The sequence below is a fragment of the Nymphaea colorata genome, chromosome 3, assembly GCF_008831285.2.
Source record: "Nymphaea colorata isolate Beijing-Zhang1983 chromosome 3, ASM883128v2, whole genome shotgun sequence".
NCBI classification, from domain to species: Eukaryota; Viridiplantae; Streptophyta; class Magnoliopsida; order Nymphaeales; family Nymphaeaceae; genus Nymphaea; species Nymphaea colorata.
In genome coordinates, this window is record NC_045140.1 from 2,037,743 (window position 1) to 2,059,625 (window position 21,883).

A 21,883-nucleotide genomic window follows, 5' to 3' on the forward strand; every position below is an offset into this window, starting at 1 on the left:
TTCCAAATGGACACTTGTGCTTTTCTGCCCGTGGACATTGACAGATGTTGATTTCTTTTTTCCTTTTTTTTTTCTCTCCATATTGGTAACAAAGCAACTATTTTTTATATTTAGTGGTTCGAAAATTGGGAATGCCATTTAATTGGCATCGATTTTTATTCGCGTCTCTCCCTCTCCTTTGTGTTCATGTCTCTGACGGACGGTTCGCTTGATGACAATCTTCCTCGACTTGCAACCGTTTGTATGTTGCTGGACAACCCTTTTCCTTTCTCCTAGTCCTTGTTTAGGTGTTGCTTTAGTTTGAAGCAAATTACTTGCCTTGGTCATTCCTTGCTCATGGAGTTGGTTGTTCTTTTCTTGGAACTCTAGAAATTGAGCGACCAGCCACCTTCAGGTTGTTGGCCTTCATGCAGCTGTTGACATTTTTTCTCCCCTTCTATTTTGCTTTTTCTGTACTTGAATCTGGGGCGTGAATGGCTGAAGAGCCGGGTTAGTTGTTTGCTGGTTCTGTTTTTTCTTTTCTTTTTGATTAAATATTGTCCTCCTTGCATTTTATAGAGATGTGGTGTTATTGACAAACTGAGGAGACTGAATTCATCATCCTGTTATGATAAAAATTGGTGTCGTGTAGCTTGCCTAGAAATGGTGGTCCAACCTTCAGCCGATGCATATGCCAGAAAGATGTGAAAAATTTTGTTCGTCATGTTATGCTCTCTTTGTCCTTCCCTTTTAGCTTCTTCTGATGGAAAACTGTGGAGAATATTTTGCTCTGAACTTAATCCTGGTCCTCAGGGATAGGAAACTATAAGGTCTTTCTTCGAGAGTTCTATCTTCAACCAATTCGAAGGTCACATAAGAAGCATATATATTTTGGTCTCTAATTGAACCACGTGATGTCCCCTTGCCTGTTGAATAGTTCTTAATAAGCCCATTGAAATCAATCTTTAGGTTCTTCTGATGTTTCCCAGCGTACCATCTTAATTTTCATCGTAATAATCATCATTTTTGACAAGAACAATCATGCTTTTCCCTAAAGCTTCCCAGTTCCCTGTAGAGTTGAGATGTTGTAGTGATTATGCTGTAGATTTTGGCCATCTTTTTGCTAATCTAGTCAGTACTAATATCTAAATATTTTGCCATTTTTCATTGAAAATATCACCTCTTGTTTTTGTGATTGTTGATCTCGTAGTGAGTCTATGATTAATATGTTTATATCTTATTGTAAATATTCTGGACAATGAGCATTATTACCATTTGTAGCTGCACCTTTCTGCATTTCTGGTTTGAAGGGTTTCTCTGAAATCCTAAATCTCACTATATGGTTAATTTTTCAAAAATGTAGCAAGAAAGAACTAAAAAATGGAAATATTATAACTTTTGGCGATAAAGTAATGCATTGAACATACTGCATTTTACAGCTCAGTAACCCCTCAGAAATTGTGTCCTTAATTTTGTCTGAACTTCTAGGTTTGTTTGCTTACTGTGCTAATACATCCAGCAAAGTCATGGTGCTTTTCATTGATTGTACCACTTGCCTTCTGGAAGCATCAATTAAGGTTCACGCTTTGACTTGCATGGTCCTCTTTTTTTACAGGTATTCCTGGGGATGGTAGATGCTTGTTTAGATCTGTTGTTCATGGTGCATGCTTGAGATTAGGAAAGCCTTCCCCGAGCGAAAGCCACGAAAAGGCATTGGCAGATGAACTCCGTGCAAAAGTGTGCTACTAAAGATCATCATGATATATTGTGTGCTTGTAACTGCTGATGTTTATCATCCTGTTTTGGGGTTCTGCAGCTTAATGCTGCTTTTGTGTTGTCTTAGTGACTGCATCTTTTGTCAAAAATTACTTGAAATGCATGACCAAGTGTTTGAAAATTTTCATAGGAAAATTCACAACCATACACGTAGAACGTTATTTTGCTTGTCTATTTTTAGGACCTCTTTTCGTCCATTAGTTTCCTTGACTCTTGTGCTAAACCTCATCTTACTTTTTGACGATCTTCTATAAATTAATGAAGTTCTAGAATCAGAATATCTTACATACTTGTCCCAGAGATCCTGTTGGATGAGATGGTTAACTACAATTTGGAATGCATTGGAAGGCATCTAACTCAACCTTGTTAGTTCAAGAATTTTGTATCGTGGTAAATATGTAGATAACTGTTACTGATTCAAATAGTTAGCCGCTAAGTAACAGAGACATGGCTGGAAGGCTGCAGTGCCCATGTTGACACACTGACACGATGCACAAAGCAGTCTTGTTTTTTGCAGGTTTTTTTTGGTGGAATTTTGTATTTTTTTTGGAATTTTGGAATTTTTCATATTTTTTGTTATGTTTTCCATATTGATTGTAGAAGTCTGCATATTTTTTAAGGAATTTTGCACACATATATGCATATATACCTTGCCGTATCCCCAAGTTCACAATTTTTAAAATGGTTGTGTCCATGCCCATATCGCCATTCCCATACCTGTACCAGTATCCACGTGACTTATCTTAACAATGCCTAAGATGCCATTTCAATGATATCAATATCATGATAATAGCCATTGTATGCACTTTAATTCATTATGTATGTGCTAATAGAGCTTTGTACGCTGCTTTTACAGTCTAGGACCTAGGCAAAACTAAGGTAGAAAATAAGGGCATTTTGCACTGGAAAACCAGAGGATGCTGGGGGATTTTGTCCTTTTTTAAAAGGAAAGGCTGCATGTAAAACCAGCTTGCCAACTATCAATGCATTTAGTTTTTTTATTTTTCAGCTGCATAAAGCTGGGCCAGTGGACTAGGAGCACATGCCAGATCTCATATTTATTTTGGTTATTTCAGGCTTTGTTTTCACATATTTTAATCTTTTCCTATTCTAGTTAGTAGCTCTTGTGATTCTGTAACTCTTTTTCTCTTGAATTATGATAGGTTGCAGATGAATTTGTTAAGAGGCGTGCAGACACAGAATGGTGCTCTCTCTCTCTCTCTCTCACACACACACATACACACACACACACACACGTGCACACTTACTTTTCTGTGTGTGTGTTTGCAAACTGAACTTCCGCTGTAAATGATGGTTTCATAATTTCATTTGTTCATCGTGCTTCACTATTTGTAGGTAATGGTGTTATATTCTTATGTTCATGCTGGTAATGGTGTTATATTCTTATGTTCATGCTTAATGTCTTTTGAAGGCCAAAAGGGTGGTCCTTTTACATGAGAAATCTTGATATGCGTGTCTGAAAATGTAAGGTAGCTGAGATTTTACTTTAAAATCCATGGATTTGGACATGGCAATGATAAAAGAAAAATGTGGGTATGGGGGTACAGCAAGGTATGCATAAACAAAATATATATATATATATATATATATATATATATCAAGAAAATAGTTTTATAAGTTCATCCATAATCCATTGTGCTTAAAGATAGAAAAATGAAAGCCTTAAAAAAGAATGGTTTGGATCTGGATCTGGTCCAGCTCTGAAACATGAAGTACCTAGTACCTATAAGTATCTGTGTCCCTAAGTTGCTATATCGACACTGGCACATCACCCAGGATCGAATATTCATGTGATTTAGCTGCATATTTAAGCTTCATTGTGCAGACAGTCACAAATATCAGTGCTATTTTCAAAACATCGTTATGGTGTGGCTGTGGCCAGAAAATAATCCACAATGGAATCTGTGTGATATTTTGAAAATATTGTCAATATCACAACTTTGCTGTTTTCAGTAAACATTTTAGTATATTTTAGACTTTTCAGTTTTGTTTGACATTTTGATTACTATTTTGACTAATACCTACGTTTTTCTAAGAAAATCAGTAAATAACTCATACTTTCATAAGTTTTCTTTCTTTTTCTATTTTTTTGAGTTCATCAGATTTTCATGAGAACAATGTATTTTTGGTTAATACTGTAGAACAACCTCACTGATAAAAACTCAACAATTATATTTATAACTATGACTGTGCATCTATGCACCTTATTAGGTTTCCCAAGTAGTTGAACATGGTAAAGCCGTAAAGGCTAGTAACCTAATTAGGGTCTAAGTGCACCTTAATGGTAAGCTGCTTATTATTTGATTGTACACGTGATGACATCAAACACAGTTTTCTTAAGTGGGAAAGTATATTTTGAAAATGGGAAATCATAGAGCCATAGAGGTATTCAATTGGAAAAAGGTTTTTGAAACTATGCTTGTTTTGGAAAAGTGGAAGCTTTATGGCATCTAAGTTATCTGAACTTGTGTAACTTTGTAATTTTTTGTCAGTATCCTGCCTCAGTTTCAGTTGTTCCATAAATGGAAGCAAAATGTGACTATGGCTCTCCAGACCTTCCTACAGAAAGCCTAGTACAAGCATAATTAGGCATGTATTCTGAAAGGTTGTTGCACTGTAATTGGACTCTGAAACCAACAGATATTCTGAGCTACCTTGTGGTGCAACTCTTTGAGCAATATTCTTTCCAAAAGTATGTAAAAGTAAGTGCACATAGAGGACTGTTAATAGGGAACTTCGTTTTTGGTTCAATATTATGCTGTGCCCTTCCGGGTGAATAGGGTTTCAGGCCAAACCCTCCACCCAATCAATCCCTCATCCCCCTAGGGTACAGGGTTTATTTTCAGTGCCTTGGGGTGCCGCCTTTGCTGTGTTTCAACTTGCACGTCAGTGGCCTTCCTTTTGCAGCATAGAGGGTTGATGCCGCGGGGAATTATGATGTGCCCTTCATCATCCACAGATATGCCTAGGGTTGTGGTCCTCTAGGTTTATCTCAGAAATGATGGATATACAAAATCATTTCTACATAGCGTGAGTAGTTTTACATCTTTGATATTCATAAAAAGAAATACAATGTTCTACATGCTGGTTAGAATTATAGGTAGATGAGGCCTATTTGCAACCAAGGAGAAGCTTACCCCAAAGCCTTTAATATAAGCATAATTAGGCATGTGATTTTGGGAGGTTGTTGCACTGTATTAGGACTCAAACCAACAGATATTCTAACTTACCTTGCATCCTGACTCTTTTAGCTATTTCTTTCCAAAAGAATATGTATAGGTAAGTGCACATAGAGGAGAAGGCCTGTGAATGGGAAGTTTGTTTAGTTCAATATTTTGTTGAGCCCTTCATCATCCACTACCTACGCTTGTGGAGTTGTCGTCCTCTAGTTTTATCTCAGACTAATGCATATAGCGTGAATAGTTCTGATATTATTCATGAAGTGAAGTATGAGGCACTGCATGTTGGTTAGAGTTGTTCTGGAGATGTGGCCTATATGCTACCAAGGCAAAATTTACTCGAGAGACCCTAAAATTGGGCGTGCAGTTCTGAGTGGTTGGTACACTGTAATAGGACTCAAACCAACAGATATTAAGTTGCCTTGCAGTGTCACTCTTTGAGTTATATTCTTTCCAAAAGAGGATGTACAAGAAAGTGCACATACTGGACGTGGTCTGTGAACAGGAAAGTTTGTTTGATTCATTTTGTTGAGTCCTTCATCATCCACAGATACATGTAGGTTTGTGGACCTGTAGTCCTATAGTCTCAGTAATGATGGGTATACAAAAACGTAACTCCCTAGCATGAGTAATTCCTGATATTATTCATGAAATGAAGTACGAGGCACCATATGCTGCTTAGAATTGTTGGGTAGATGTGGCCTATATGCAACCATGGCAAAGTTTAACTTCGCAAACCTGCAACTACTATATGTCCTGCGTTGGCTGATTTCCTGTAAATTAATGTTGTGCAACTGAAGTAGGTTGTTAAGTTCATCTGGAATTATGTCTTTTGTTAGTTATCATACTCTTGATTATCATTCAACTGAAGTGATCATTTTTTTGTTCTTTTCTTCCTCATCAGGTTTCTAGAGTGTGATTTCGATTCATACATCAAGCACATTCGAAAACCTCACACTTGGGGAGGAGAACCAGAACTCCTCATGGCTACTCATGTACTCAAGTGAGTGATTGTAATTTACTTTTAAAGTCTTCATTAGTTCCTTCTATGCTAATGATATGTTTGTTGTTGTTTTCGTGGAGTTCACCAGAGTGCCAATTACAGTTTATATGCGTGAGAAAAGTTCAGAGAGCCTCATAGTTATATCAGAATATGGTCAAGAGTATGGGAGACAAAATCCAATTCGAGTTCTTTATCATGGTTATGGACATTACGATGCATTGCAGGTCTCACCTAATGGAGCACAATCCAAGTGGTAAGTTAATTATGGTTCTTTAGCAATTTGAAAATGAGCTAAAGAATAAGCTTTTTGTTGCTAATTTACTAAGTTTCTGAGAGGAAGTGGTGCACTGGAATGTGAGAAATGACAATGGTCCACTTTCTTGCTCATGGTTCAGTATTCTGATGTTTTCTTCCAAGTCATGACTCCTATATATCTTAAGCCTTGAATGCCAGAGGAGTAAAATTTCGTCCTAGCAGTCCGCCAGGAGCTTAGGTCATACCAGTTATACAATAATACGAGATGGTCTGTCATGCCCTTGTTAAGACTTAAGAGGTGTTCAAGTCAAGGGAATAGCAACCATGAGTTGCATTCCCTTCCATACCTTCACTTAGGGGCATTTGACACGCGTTACAACTTGGGTAAAAGAAACACAAATGATTTTTCCAAATTTTTACCAAGCTGACATAATTGCAACAGAATCCTTTGTTCTGTGAACATGGTGATCTGTTCTTCAGTTGGACGTCCCCGTAAAGGCTGTCATGCTCTTAATGAGTTGCCCTTGCCTGCAAGCCAATAAAGATCTTTGATGAAAAGTGCTTGGACTTCAAGGGCCATAAATTTTAAGCCCAGGCCCAGGCTGATTATTCATTCTATTACCAAGTGCACCAAATTCTCTACCTAGTACCAGTCTTTTACGATTTTCTGCTGTTTTTTGCTATTGCTAGTTCATTTGTAGGGGTGATAGGAGTTTCTGGTTCCCACTCTGCTTTTTCTTTTATTTATTTATTTTTTATGTGTTGGCAAACTGAATCACTGATTTCCCAGCCTTGCTTAACATTCAACTTTTCCATTGTTAATGATTGCGTCATGATCTTACATTAGCTTTCTCTTGGTTCTTTGACAGGTTCAGAAAGAGATGAAGGACAAGTGAAAAATCATGATATAACAAATAAAGGACTGGTTTTATGGTACACAAGTTAATTGTTTTCGTTTAATTCCATGATTGAAGTTTGCACGGAGTCCTGTTCTTCGCATTCACTTACAAAACAAGTGGGGACTGCTTCAAGGTGCCCTGCGGAAAAGTTTGGTAGCTATCTCCTCTTCGTGAAGAAAGGTCCCTAAGGAGAGTCACGAAGAAATTGGTGGCTTCTGTTTCTGTAGTTACCCTGAGTTTATTTGCCTCGACCTCCATAAACGTTCCTACATTCATTCTCGTTAGTCCAGACTTCTCTTGCCATAAATGGAGGAACTTTGTTTGCCTCTTCAATACTTCAGCAAAAGAAGGCCGCCTAAAGATTCCGGTCCAACAGCCTCCATTTGCAGGTGTCGTCTTTACCACTTAAGAAGGATAGACACATAAGTATGCGAGGGTTGCATGACTAAACAATGCAAGTAAGTTCACGATCTTCTTCATCAAATTAATATACCATATTCACATAAATCAAAGAATAACCAGCATTTATAAAACTACATACAAAAACCCATTTAAGCTCGTTTTTCTCTTGGCATCTCTTTTTAGTTCAAACCAAACATAATTTCACGCATAAAGAGACCTCTTTTAATTTCTACTGGCTTTCATGTGGGCATTGTCACGTGTCTCTGGATCTGCAGCAGTTTTAACATGTAAATTCCTCCATAATCGGTATCTTTTATTATAGGGGCTGTTCCGGGTGTTAACTGCTGCAAAAGGGGTTATTGATAAAAGTAGACAATAGCTGCGGTTTACTACAGGCACCAAAAGCAGACCTAAGATGAAATATTCATTTTATTGACCCAACATATTACCTACAGTAGCTTATCAATCTTTCTCCAATTGGACCCAAGAGCGGCCTGCTTGCACTAAAGAAGATATATTCAACGAAACCCAAAACGTTACTTACCTTATAGCAAATCAAAATTTAGCTTTGAGTTGATTAGCAAAGTTTTTTATTTTTATTTACTTGTTTAGTCAATTTATTGATAACTACCATCTTGGTCTTTCCACAACTTTCCGCAACAACTAGTGATGCATGATATGTATCAATGCACTCATGTCGAACGTTCTAAAGTAAGCGGAACGTTCTAAAGTAAGTGGCTGGAACGTATTTTGGATTCAGAACGGCAACCATATTCATCACGGTAGTTGGGGGGGTGAGCGAGAGGTGTTAACCCCCACCGCCCAAGCAAGGCCCGAACCCCCACCGCCCAAGCAAGGCCCGAAGGCCCCCCCATTCCCCCTGCCTCCGGGGTCCTGAGCTGCGTCGGTGTCAGCAATAGCAGCGGTGCACCCTTCAACTTGGATGCCGCGTCCTACCGCCTTAAGACACAGGAACATAGCGCCCACGGGAATCGAACTAGAGACCTGCTTTAATACAGGCCCCTAGCTCGATCAGCTACGCTATGCCCCTTGAGGCATCACGGTAGTTATCGGGACATGAATTCTCTACCAAAGTCACTGCATATTCATGTAACATAATTTTGTCAAAAAGGCCCACAATTCTCTCTCTCTCACACACACATATGTATATGCTTCGCGGATTTCTCCCTTCGGATTTGGATGAAGAAATCGTCCATCCTCACACATGCATCAGGCGGTATCTTTAATCATGTCCGCCCGATGCAATGCATGAAGAGGTGGTGATTGGATGAAACTTTGGATGGCGGGAGGAATATATATATATATATATATATATATATATATATTCAGATACTTATTTTGGATATTCACGCTTTAATTTAGTTCTCTATACCTTTATTTTGATTTTTCAAATCAATTGCTCTTTTCTCCATCTATTTTAGTTCAAATTCCCTACAAATTTCAATTCAACACGCCTTGAAGTAAAATAGTTTTGAGCTGCTTTAAGGACAGCAGAAACATTAACTCTATAGATTCTGCAAGAACTATGCGCCATTACCATGTACATCAAACTTTTATGCACCTTCTTACCTTCCCTATGTGCCTTCTCCAAAGAACCACTTGAGCCTCCATTGTCCATCCAAATTCACATGGAAAACCAAGCCCTTGAACCTTCATCTCAGTAAGATGAGCCCGCACCGAATGAACCAACCCCATTGTTGAACTGTCTTCCAGTGCCCACTGTCATTCGACTCATGCTTCATCTAAAAAAATCCTACTAGAATTCACATTGTGATCACAAGATGTGTGGATGAAATTTGAATTCAAAGGACCTATTATGCTTATAACTATTATATTTCATCATGTTTTCAAAGCCAAGTTGTTTCTATTGTGAAGCCAAATTCCAGCAGGACTGGGTAACAATAGCAGAATCAATATTGGAAGTCCTCTACAAAAATAGTATATTCTTGGACCTCGTTTACATTATTAGCACCTTGTGCCTGTTTTGGATGCCGAGCTAGCCAAGATCATGTCCAATTTAATTTAGATTTTTAATAACAATGTTTGAGAGATCTCATACAGAATTCTGTAAAAAAATTTCCACCAAAGTTTGGGCTAACTGTATTACTTGTTGGAAATTAAAGTCCCGAACTCAACAAGGTCTCATTTTATCCGAAAGAAGATATATTCATGAAAGGGAAACAAAATGACCGATCCCTTCGAATTCCCAATGCAATCTTGTCTAGACATGCAGCCTGCATATATACGAGGATGAAAATCTCATTAGCCAAGTGGATAGGAGCATTATAATATTTCACATTCATCAATCTTGACATAAACTAAGATGCGTGAATAAGGCTTGTGATCAATTTATGCACCAGCCAAACTGAGCATAATGAATCATGCCAAACACAAAATGAATTGCCTTAGGGGCTCTTTGATAATAGTAATTGGTTGTTACTGTTTCATGAATCGAAAAAAAAAAATGAGTCAAATTTATGAAACATTGTGACCATGAATCTCTCCATTTCTTAGGACAGTAACAAGAAGTTACTACTCTCAAATAACCCCTTAAGGTTGCATAATTTTAAGAGAAGCTTCAATTGATTATGATTCGCTTACAGGGGAATGCTAAAGTGTTTAGTTAACTGTAAGAACAATGGAGATACGAGTGTGAAGAAGATCTCGACCAATTCAGTTAAAGATCTAGCAATTAGGCAACATTAATAAATTAACAAGGACAAACAAGTCTACCGTAGAGAGAAAATTATTGAGTAATAAAGAAATGATCTAAAATAAACAGCAAAAAATTTCTAGGCAATTCTGATGAAGAACCAAAGAATATCTTAGATCCTAGAATAGTGAAATGACCCGAGCTCAGGCTCTTGGTCCGACAAATCCCAACCCTCCCCCTTGCAGTTTTAGTTCCAACCCGAAAAGCAGTATGACAATTTACAACTCCCTTACAAGCCATTGACAATATCTCCCAATATCTTCAATAAGGAACTAAACATCTCAAAATGGGGTGTTACAATTTACGCCCTCTTAAGGTACACAAGTCCTTGCATGTGAGACTCTAGGTCTGAGTGTTGAACCGTGCTCAGATGCCATTGAAAAAACTCGACCCACTTCTAAACCTATCTTAGGTCGTTGGTTCGACAGATCCCAATCCACCTCCTGACAATTTTAGTTTCAATCCCAAAAAGTTAGAAACTATGACAACCAACCATTTAACAGTCTCTTTTATATGTCATTCAAATCTCTCACCATGTTCAATATGAATAAAACCTCATGAACCAAATAAAAACCAGGTCAGTGGAGGCAGGCGGCGTCAGACGGACAAATACAAAAGAGTTGTACTGTTTTCACAGTGTGAAGCTTCTTTTCTTGTGGTTTTAAAAAGGGTAAAAGCAGTTACCTGTGTAGATGAATAAATAAGCTGGGAAACGGTAAAAAGGCCAGTGAGTTTCATGAATGGACACTTCCAGTTCCTTTTACTCACCGTAGCTAAGGCAATGTTGACTGTGCTCCACTCATCAAGTTCCTGCCGGATAACAAGATAATAATTGAAGTCTACACTTTCTTCTGTTGCTTTACTCCCAGGGATCGCTTTTTCTCTATTCTATAGTTGCGTGCAAACTATATCAAGCAATCCAACGTGTGATGTTAAGCAGACTCCTGTGAGTAGTTAGCGAATCATTAATATTTTTTGCTTTTGAATCGTGCCCAAAGTTATTTCTTGTGGTTGCCCGCTAACCAAGCAACAACCACTTTTAGTGACACCATGGATCCATATATTATAGTCGCAAAAACGTATTTTTTTTCCCAACAAGTTTAAACCGGGAAAAACAAGTTAGTCCAATAAAGCAACAAAAAACACTTTTTTTTTTTGAGAAACCGCTATTTTTGGGTTTTTTCATTTTGGGCATTTGTCATTTTTTTTGAATGCCAAACTGTTTGGTTTCATTTTCTAATTTTTATTTGTGGCATATCCGCTGTTGTTGTCTCATTAATTTCTCATTTATTTTATTTTTTTATAACTTTTAAGATTTTTTTTTCATTTTTTCAAGCTTGCCAAAAATTATACCCAGAAAAAACTCAGTTTAAAACATGAAAGGGCATACATGCATCTATCTACATTGACTCGAAGTCTTCCTGAAATGAGCTCTATGAGATTAGGTGATTTCATCCCGATTCTAATTAGCGTTCAATTCGGTGGGGCTACGTGAATGGAGTTCATGTCAACATATGATATTAATGCGCTTCGGACCATCCCGCTATATATACTCTATGTATCTGACATTGTCTGAGTTGGTTTTTTAGGTTGGCCATCCCTTGATATAACCCAGACCAAGGCTTTTCTTCTGTTCTCCTTGCCCACACGACAGTAGTGGCAGAGCCACATAAAGATTGGTGTGGGCAGTTGCCCACACCAGCCCTCTAATTTTCCTTTATTTTTACATTAAGGTATTCTAATATTTACTTAGTTATATATGTAAGTGTTTCTTCAAGTATAAAAATATGTGAATTAGTGTTCCTCCAAAAAAACTTTCTGACTACGCCAATGCATGACAGTAAATTAATAATACCACCGAGTTGTTTGGACTACTGGACCAGCCAAGGGCCGAAAGTGCCTTTTTCAAAGTTTTCTAGAAGACCATATTTCTCCACTGTGAAAATTACATTACAGAACGCAACAGAAGAGCGAATTGCCGCCATTGAAGAAGCCTGCAGTTCAACCTTTTGCTCTAGTCTGAAGCAACGAGTATCAAACAGTAAGAACAGGAGATCATGATTAAAAAAAAAAAATACAGAATGCCCCAAGACTTGTAGGAGAATACAGTTTTAATTTTCTATGTTGGTGTTGTTGGGGGTGTGAACTGATCTATACTTAATAAGATTTCCTCAAGGTTGTGTTTGTTTCATTGCGAATCTGAAATTTGTTGAGATCATAATTAAAGAATACAGAACACCCCAAGAAATAACTTGTAGGAGAATACAGAGTGTTGTTGGGGTGTGAAACCTGATCTATACTTAATAAGTTGTTCTTAAGGTTGTGTTTGTTTCATTGATGGATCTGAAATTCTTTGAGATCATAAATAAAAGCTACAGAATGCCCCAAGAAATAACTTGTAGGAGAATACAGTTTTACTTTTCTCTGCTAGTGTTGTTGGGGTGTGAAACCTTATCTATACTTAATAAGTTGTTCTTAAGGTTGTGTTTGTTTCATTGATGGATCTGAAATTCTTTGAGATCATAATTAAAAACTACAGAATGCCCCAAGAAATAACTTGTAGGAGAATACAGTTTTACTTTTCTATGTTAGTGTTGTTGGGGTGTGAAACCTGATCTATACTTGATAAGTTGTCCTTAAGGTTGTGTTTGTTTCATTGCAGATTTAAAATTCATGGGCAGAACCATGAATTTAAAATCCATGCTGATAAGATCCTCAGTTTGATCTCCCAAAACACACACCTTTTCAATGCAACCTAACTTCCATGAAAATGTGATAAGAGCTTTCACGTAATTTGGTTAATTTGCCCTAATACCCATGTTTAAGAGGGAGGCAGTTATTTTCTTGTACTCTTGATATTTGTCAACAAACCACGTAAAAAAAAAAAAATCCTTCTATCTTCTGCTTCTTCTTCTTCCTCGTCCTCGTTTTTTCTTCTCCTGGTGTCGCGAGTGATAAAGAGAGAAGGCCTCGTTCCAAACAAGTTTATGCGCATTCGCGTGCATGTGGGAAGAAGAAAAGGTGGGTGAGAAGATGGAATGCTCATAATTTCTCTGCTGACCCCACAAAGGAAACCCACTGTGTATATAAATATGTTAATGGATCAATTGACCAAGTTTTGCAGGCCTTCAGCTTTAGGACCACCACCACCACCATCGCAATTCCTTTACTTCAAATCCATGGCAACACCAGTTGAAAGCTTCTTCCTTCTTTTGGATGCAGTGCCCCGAGTTACTTCCAATTAAGATGGTGACTGTTTTCTTGGTGCTGCTGTGGGTGTGGTTGTTGGTTTGTCAATTGCTGCTCATAAATGGTGGCTTTGAAGTGCTGCAACCATATCGTTCTTATGATATCGACAGCAGACAATGAGGATGGTGGTGGTGGATCTTTTGTTAGAATCAAAAGATATTTTATTGGGTTGTAAAAGACGATGTTTAAATATACACTAGCCACCTACTAACCTTCACTCTTCTGTTGTGCCAACTCCCTCTCGCCCCTCTTATGTACATTAATTAATATATATATATAGTTTGTTCTTACTCAAACGGCCATTTTGGCCACAATATTTATGGGACCTGATTGGCCGACATCCTTTATAGGGCAGGTAGTCCTTCACACACACACACACTTATATATGTCGAGTAAGTTTAGAGTTCCTGACAACCACGGTTTGAGTCAACTCTTTATATATATTTCTTGCCAACGCTTAATGTTGCAAATTTAATGTGAGTAAGGATAGAAAGAGTAGCTCGAGGTACCTGGAAAATTAGTTGTGTCATGAATGCAAAGGATGTTGGCCTGCCAAATCCCTGGGACCTGATTTGGCCGACATCATGTGCATGCATGATTAAAAAAATCACGACTAGCTATTTTATATATATGTATATATTATAAGATCGAGGGACCAGTTGATATTTTTTAAAGCTCCATGAAACTAGATTTGAACCAGGATTAGCTGCCGATCTAAAAGTAGATTTCTGATTCACATGATCGAGGGACCAGTTGCTATTGATAATGTAGTCTCATAATGATCATCATATATGGCGCAGAATCTCTTACTTAGATAACATTATTCTTGCGCTTCCATACAATGTAATTTGGTTTTCCTTGTTTCTACATTGTTGCGTCATGTTGGCCATTTAAGCTCTACCATATTGATTGTTATTCAAGGCTTTCTTCCGCTCTCAGCCGCCCAGTAAGATAAAATACTCCTCCTGCTGTCGCTATTTAACAATATGGAGCTGAATTCCATGGTGCCCAAATTCATTATTTACTTAGATGGTGTGTTCTACAAAGTTTGGATTTCATATCATTCTAGAATCCAACATTGGATGGGATCAAATATGTCTTGTGGTTGTATTTGATCACATTGGATGTAAGATCCAAGGTGAATTGCAACCGCATGGACCTCAGATCCATGGATTTACCTGGGTCACCTTCCAGTCAGATCATAGATCAAAGGTTTTTGGATTCAACCGCTGATCTGAAATCCACTAAACCATGGATCCATGGTCTTTGCGGAAAAAAAAAGAGTGGACACCACAGCAGCACAAATCCCAAGTGACCTTCAATCAGAAACTGGAAGATATTAAATGCAGCCTATGAAATCAAGAGAAATTCAGCAAACACATGGTATTACGAGCTTGAGAAAGAAAGAGAGAGAGAACAAGAACTGGTTCACTTAGCCTCCACAATGGCACTCCTAATCTGACATTCAAAAAAGGGAGAGAAAGAGAAAAGAAAGAGCACAAGATAGATTTTGTGGAAGAAGAGCAAAGTCATGACAACAATCGAGCATGCTGGTACGATAATTGGAATTGGACTGATAAACGAATAGATCCAACCTTCAACGTTGAACGCCAGGTCATGTCTTGGTATATATATATATATATATATATATATAGCACATGAGTTAGCGCTTTCACTACTTATGGGCTGCCTGCAGATGCTTTGAAATCCTAATAAAACTCTAAATTTATAGGCCTGAAAAACGAAAAAAAAAAACCAATAATTCAACCAGATGCATAGATTTAATTTTGTAATGATCTAAGGCACAGTTTTAGATTGGTTTAAATCTTATCAAAAATTTAAGAGTTATAAAAATATTATCAAGAGTCTGAGCCCTGAGATGACAAAGGGGTTTTATTTAGGGAAATTTATTTCCTTGTTTCTCTCTCTCTCTCTCTCTTTGAAGGGTATTTTAGATTCTTGAAAAACAGCTTGGATTTTATATTAACAACTTAATCTTCGCAATCTAATCTCCTTAGGATCAACTGGCCAAACGATTCTCATCAAAGTTTGGTACACGAGTGTCGTTATAATTTCTTAAAAATTTCACTTTGACCCTTGTAAAAAATTTTAAAAAGTATATTTGACCACTATAAAAATTTAAAAAAATATAGTTCGGCCCTAAATTATGTCTTATGAGCAGAGACAGACCATGATGAGCTTCAAAATCCATATAAAATCTGATTTACTCATCCCGTGATCCAAATTTTGATTACTTCTCCAAACTCAAAGTTTATGTCACTCCAAATCAATTTGTCTACTTAGGTTGGTGAGAAAGTTTCACATAAAAAGCACACTAGTTGGACACAACCTGTGGATGCCAAAATCCATGATCTTCCTCTCTCCCTGGGTAAGCAAGACAAGTATTTCATCTCACTGCTCTCTACAAAAGAGCCGAAACCTCCACTTCCTCCTACTCTCTAGTCTCTAGTGTTGGGGTACCTCCTTCAATAGACTTCAACTTATGCACTAGTGACACTCTTTTACCGCACAGGAGGGTCGATGCGATTGACACTTAAACTAGAGACGGGCCGCTAGGGCGGAGTTAGAATTTTTTCATGAAGTGGACCGAATTAAATTTTCTAAATTTTGACACCGACCAAAATATCATTTTTCAAAATTTTTATATAAAACAAAATTTTCTAAAATTTACATATAAACTTAAAAAAAAAATTGAAATCGGGCCAGGGCCGATGCAGACTCCTCCTTGGCTTGCCTGCGGCCTATCAATGCATGATGGATCCAAGCCACTGCACCAACTCCCTTGGAGACTCTCTTTCTCTTTCTAAGCAAATCCATTGCCACAACACATTTATGTTTTTCAGGCTAAGCGCCATGGATCACCACGCGTGTACTTTGAGCAGGATGAGGATGAATGATGAGGCGACCGAGCGGCAGCATCAGCAACAAGAAGAAGAGACACGCCATGACTGGCAGCACTGCTCGCTCTCACTCATCTTCTGCGCTGTGACCTCCAAATGGGCCATCGTCTCTGCAGGTACCTCCACATCTACCGCATTAAATCGGACCGTTAAGCCACCGGAGGCCAAAAACCATGACCCCACTGTCTTTCATTTCCTCACCAAACTTTTTTCTCATCTTCCATGATGATCCCCAGACATTCCTTCTTCACCCACTGCTCAATTTCAACTTGCAATGTCTGCCACGGTGGTCAGATCTCACCGGGGGTTTCCTCTTAAAGAATAAACGCATTAAACTCTTTGGTCTCTGCAGATTTATTGCCTTTCTTCTGTTTGATCTTTTTCCCAAGTTGATTATATACGAATTGATTTGCCAGTCAGCTCAGTCGTGATTGTTCACTTTGTTTGGTTAATATTCAGAAAGCGATCTAAGTTTTGTTTGATAAAAAAGGAGATATAATTCGAACTCTTTTTTTGTCTCACAAAAGCAGGCAAAAATAATGGGTCCAATTATTCCACCAAAATCTTTCACCTTTTGGTGTAGGCATTCAATGATAGCGAACTTAATGCACTGGGCCGATGTTCTTTAAGGCGACATGATTAATGATCCGATTTGTCCAAACACAACAAGTTTTCTGTTCTTTTTCTTTCCAAATTCCAAATTGCTTTCCCAAAGATTTTTTGTGATCTTAGATTGGAGAAAATAGACATGGATCCATGTGAAGTGCGATCTAGCAACAACATTAAAGAGGAATTCAAGGAAACAAGTGCATCTTAGTGAGTGTTTAATCCCCTCATTCAAGTATGTTACTTTTCTTGTCATGGTTCGGGGCTGCTTTGGTGCTTTGTGTGTGTATGTTACCTAGCATTCACTCCACAAGGAGAGCCACTATGGTTTGTGTGGGCAGTTGCCCTTCTTATCCCAACAAAATGCCTTTGTAGTTTTGAAGGCGCTTGATTGCTCGCAATTTAAAATTCTTAAGATTTAAGAACCATGGACTTAAAGTCAGACCTTTTCCTTTCCTCTAACCTTGAATCTGATTTTTTCTCAATATAAAGAAAGCAAAATAAGGATTTGAAAGTATGGACCTTAGGTCCTTTGTTTGATGAACCATGGCTTTCTGCCAACAACAGACCCATGTCAGCTCCATGGATCTTAAATCTAAAGTAATCAAACACCCTGTTAAGGTTTCAAAAAATAACTTGAGAAACCATTAACTATATGCATCTAATCTCCATGTCCCGCTGTTATGTCTGTGTACGTACAAAATTTTTTATAGACTAATACATTGCACTTCCATCCAAATCCAGAATTTTGAACACCGCCCATAAGGTCAAGCGTATCAACTCTCTCTCTCTCTCTCTCTCTCTCTCTCTCTCTATATATATATATATATATATATATATATATATATATTATTACTAAAAAGATTATTATAATTTTAAACATGCAAATCCAGCCTACATCTTTTTGTCAGACGAGCTTTCAAAATAAGAGTGCGATTGGAGACGTTGCACAAAATAACAAGATGGGGAGATAATAACTAAACAGCGACACAGCGTCCTTTCCCTTTTTCGCCCTTTGCTGCAGAAATGAAAATGCAGTCATTCCCTCTCTCCCTCCGTCCTCATCACCATCGCCATCATCTCATCAATTAACACCATCTTCTTACAGTCCCCAGCATTCCGTAAAAAATTGGAAAAGGTTAAAAGGAGTCGATACTGAGAAGGTAAATAATTAAGAGGAGGAGCAATTAAAAGAAGAAAAATCTCCGTCTATATCTCTCCCCGCGTAATCATTGAAGATGCCGATGCTTCCCTCTTACTCCCTTGGTCTGCAAGTCTGGGACCCCAGCCCTCCTACCGCCACCGGAAACACCACCACCGCCACCATTTCCACCGCCATCATCATCCCGGAGGGGGACCTCTCTCCCCCACTCATATATATGGCAGCCACCAGAACTTCACTCTGGGCCTCTGCCTCATTTCCTTTCCACCTCTGAAACTTTTAATGTCTAATTGACCAACAGCAGAGAGAGGGAGTATCTATCAAGAAGAAAGGAGACGACCCACCAAGAAGAAGAAGAAGAAGAAGAAGGAAGAGGTATACAACCCCAGATGCCTCCCTTTCTCCGTCTGCATTTCCTCCTTCTCTTCCTTCTCTGCGCCACCGCCACCACCACCCTCAGCCTGACGCCCGATGGCCTCTCCCTGTTGTCCCTCAAGGCGGCCTTCACCTCCCCCTCTGTTCCCGACCCCTTACCCGACTGGAATGACTCCGACGCCGACCCATGCCGCTGGTCCGGAGTCTCATGCGCAGTCTTCTCGTCTAATACACCACGCGTCGTCGCTGTATCCGTCCCCTTGCGCAACCTCTCCGGCTACCTACCCTCCGAGCTCGGTGCGCTCCTCTACCTCCGTCGCCTCAACCTCCATGGCAACCGCCTTACGGGTCCAATTCCCCCTGCCCTCCTAAACGCCACTGCTCTCCACAGTCTCTTCCTCGCAGGGAACCTCCTCTCCGGCTCTATTCCCGCCGGAATATGCCTCCGGCTTCCCCGCCTCCAGAACCTTGATCTCTCTTTTAATTCCCTCTCTGGCCCCTTACCACCGGATCTCCCGTCGTGCAGCCAGCTACAGCGCCTTCTCCTCGCTGGAAATCGTCTCTCCGGTCCGCTCCCCACCGGAATCGGCTCCCTGAAGTCGCTCGTCCAGTTCGACCTCTCTTCTAACTCCCTCAACGGCTCCCTGCCTCCAGGCATTGGCAACCTGTCCGCCCTCACCGGGACTCTCAACCTCTCCTTCAACGCCTTCTCCGGCCACATTCCGCCATCCCTGGGCCGCCTCCCCATTAGCGTCAGTCTCGACTTGCGCAGCAACCAACTCACCGGGCCTATCCCGCTTGATGGATCCCTATCCAACCAGGGTCCAACTTCATTCCTCGGCAACCCCACGCTGTGCGGTTTCCCCCTCCGTCGAGCCTGCAAAAATCCTGCAATCGCGTCGCCGACCGGTGGTCGGGTTCCGGAGAACAGGGGGAAGGGGAAGGGTCTGAACTCAGCTGCGGTCATCGGCATATCAGTAGGCGATGCGGTCGCCGTGGCGGCAATCGGCGTGCTGGTGGCGGTCCTATACTGGAGGAAGAAAGAAGGAAGGAGGAGGTGCAGCTGCAAGGGGAAGGATAGGCTGGGGAAGAAGGGATGGTGCTGCATTCTCTCCGGTGAGGCCGCCGAGAAGGGAGACGCTTGCGGCGGCGGCGTTGGCAACGACGAAAATGGTGGCGGTGGCGGTGGCGGTGGCGGGGAAGGGGAATTGGTGGCGGTAGACGAAGGATTCGAATTCGAACTGGACGAGCTGCTTAGGGCCTCCGCCTACGTTCTGGGCAAGGGAGGGATGGGCATCGTCTACAAGGTGGTGCTGAGCAACGGCATGCCGGTGGTAGTCCGACGGCTCGGCGGCGAGGGAGCGACGCAACGCCGTCGGGAATTCGCTTCGGAGGTGAAGGCCATCAGCCGAGTCCGGCACCGGAACATCGTGCGCGTGCGGGCTTACTACTGGGCGCCGGAAGAGAAGCTCATCGTCTCCGACTTCATATCCAACGGGAACCTGGCCGCCGCTCTCCACGGTAAACTGCTAAGTAACAGTCCCTTAGTTTAACCGTTAGCGTCTTACGCCGCCCTTTCTGGATCGGATCCTACAAAGACCCGTTTCCAGATACGGGATCTACAATCCAACGGACAATAACTGGATTTCATTCTTAGGGCCCAGTAATCCCCCGTTCATTTGTGGATCTGGACCCGAGTCAGATTTGATCTCCATGTGAGATCAATATCCAATCTCATTAGCCATCTACCCAATCAGTTTGGGCAGAAACATGGCCTAAAATGAATAGTTTAAATCAACAATGTACTCTTAGCCATATATAGGTTGGGTCTAGATCCGAGACTACGGTATGTTTTGGAAGATTCTTAGTTTAGAGGATTTCAAAGTTCACCTTACATGTAAAATACTGCAGACTTAATGTTAGATGAGTACGACCTTAAATCAGCATATTTCAAATCACCACAGGTCTCAGATTCATAGTGAAACAAACACACCCAGGGAAGAATCTGGATCCTTCTTCCACCCAATCAAGATCCAATAATCTGATAAGGGTTTCTACTTCTGACCTGGAAATTCATCTTTTTTGTTGATTGGCACCTGAACTGTGAACTGAGAAGGGTCATCTGCAGGTGGAAGATCCGGCCACTCGTCGGCGAACTTGCCGTGGTCCGTGAGGCTCAAGATTGCGAAGGGAACCGCTAGCGGTCTGGCTCATATCCATGAATGCAGCCCGAGAAAGTATATCCATGGTGACATCAAGCCATCAAACATTCTCCTGGACTCCAATTTCAATCCTTGCATCTCAGACTTCGGACTCAGTCGCCTGATCGCCCTTGCTGGATCCGAAGCAAGTTCTGGATCTGCTACCGGTCTCATCGGTTCTGCCCTTCCCATAACGAGGCCGGCCCGGGCAATGGACCCGGTCAAGAACTCCAAGTCCTTTTCTAACTGCTACCGGGCACCGGACGCTCAGATCCACGGGTCCAAACCGACCCAAAAATGGGACGCGTTCTCCTTCGGAGTCGTGTTGCTGGAGCTGGTAACGGGGCGGTCCCCGGTATCTCTACTCGCTACTCTGGATATGGATCTGGTGGATTGGGTTAGGAAGGCGTTCAACGAGGAGGTGCCCTTGACCGAGATCCTGGACCCGGTTCTGCTACCGGAGGTCCACGCCAAGAAAGAGATCATGTCCGTTTTCCATATCGGACTCGCTTGCACAAATCCAGATCCGGAAGCACGACCCAAGATGAAGACCGTGGTGGAGTCGCTTGACAAGATTGATACTTCGCCTCCTCCAAAATAAAGATGAAACCAGAAAGATTCATTTATTTTTGGGCTTTGAATCGTGATTTTGAAGGGATAGCTCACGACCTTGCCATGCGTTTGGCTTCTTGATGTCAACAGTGACCAGGTTCATGAAGTTCGTGTATTTCGGATGCTATCTCATGTAAAGCTCCATGGAGTTCGTGATCTTGGTCTGGTTTTGCTGAAGCCAAACAGGGGTTGAAGAGGGCAGGGCACCAGCGGCGTGGACCCGGCAAGAAGGTCAGGTTGAGTTAGGAATCCACCGATTTAAGCTGTGTCGGACGATCTACACATATGCACAGAAAAAACAATTTTTGTTTCTTTCCTTCTAATGTCTCATTTTATTTTATTAAAGCCACTATGTCGATTACTGGCGTACATGTATTATTTATTTGTGTTCGTTTGCTCAATTTAAATTTTGGCGTGATCCTGTCCCTTAAATGATCGGGCTCAGTAAATTTCACATGAAATGTCAGATGAGATCAGTATAAAAAGGGCAGCTCTGCCATTGACTCAGA

At 40.5% G+C, this 21,883-nt stretch overlaps 2 protein-coding genes across 5 annotated transcripts; both read left to right on the forward strand.

Moving 5' to 3' along the window:
* On the forward strand, window positions 1–7,485 carry LOC116249777 (OVARIAN TUMOR DOMAIN-containing deubiquitinating enzyme 4-like). 4 transcript variants are annotated; one of them, XM_050076502.1, is made up of 7 exons: window positions 13–241; window positions 370–489; window positions 1,595–1,716; window positions 2,919–2,959; window positions 5,860–5,958; window positions 6,047–6,211; window positions 7,083–7,485. In XM_050076502.1, exons 2-7 carry the CDS (start codon window positions 474–476, stop codon window positions 7,096–7,098), a joined length of 459 nt encoding a protein of 152 aa, XP_049932459.1. In that variant the 5' UTR covers window positions 13–241; window positions 370–473; the 3' UTR covers window positions 7,099–7,485. The 4 variants fall into 4 exon arrangements, with proteins under 4 accessions (XP_031478899.1, XP_031478897.1, XP_049932459.1 ...); XM_031623037.2 differs by lacking the exon at window positions 370–489 and having other exon boundaries at window positions 12–241; XM_031623038.2 differs by lacking the exon at window positions 13–241 and having other exon boundaries at window positions 267–489.
* A 10,526-nt stretch (window positions 7,486–18,011) lies between these two features.
* Window positions 18,012–21,752, forward strand: LOC116251403 (receptor protein kinase-like protein ZAR1). The gene is made up of 2 exons (XM_031625655.2): window positions 18,012–20,082; window positions 20,690–21,752. Exons 1-2 carry the CDS (start codon window positions 18,576–18,578, stop codon window positions 21,361–21,363), a joined length of 2,181 nt encoding a protein of 726 aa, XP_031481515.1. The 5' UTR covers window positions 18,012–18,575; the 3' UTR covers window positions 21,364–21,752.
* The last annotated feature ends 131 nt before the right edge of the window (window positions 21,753–21,883 follow it).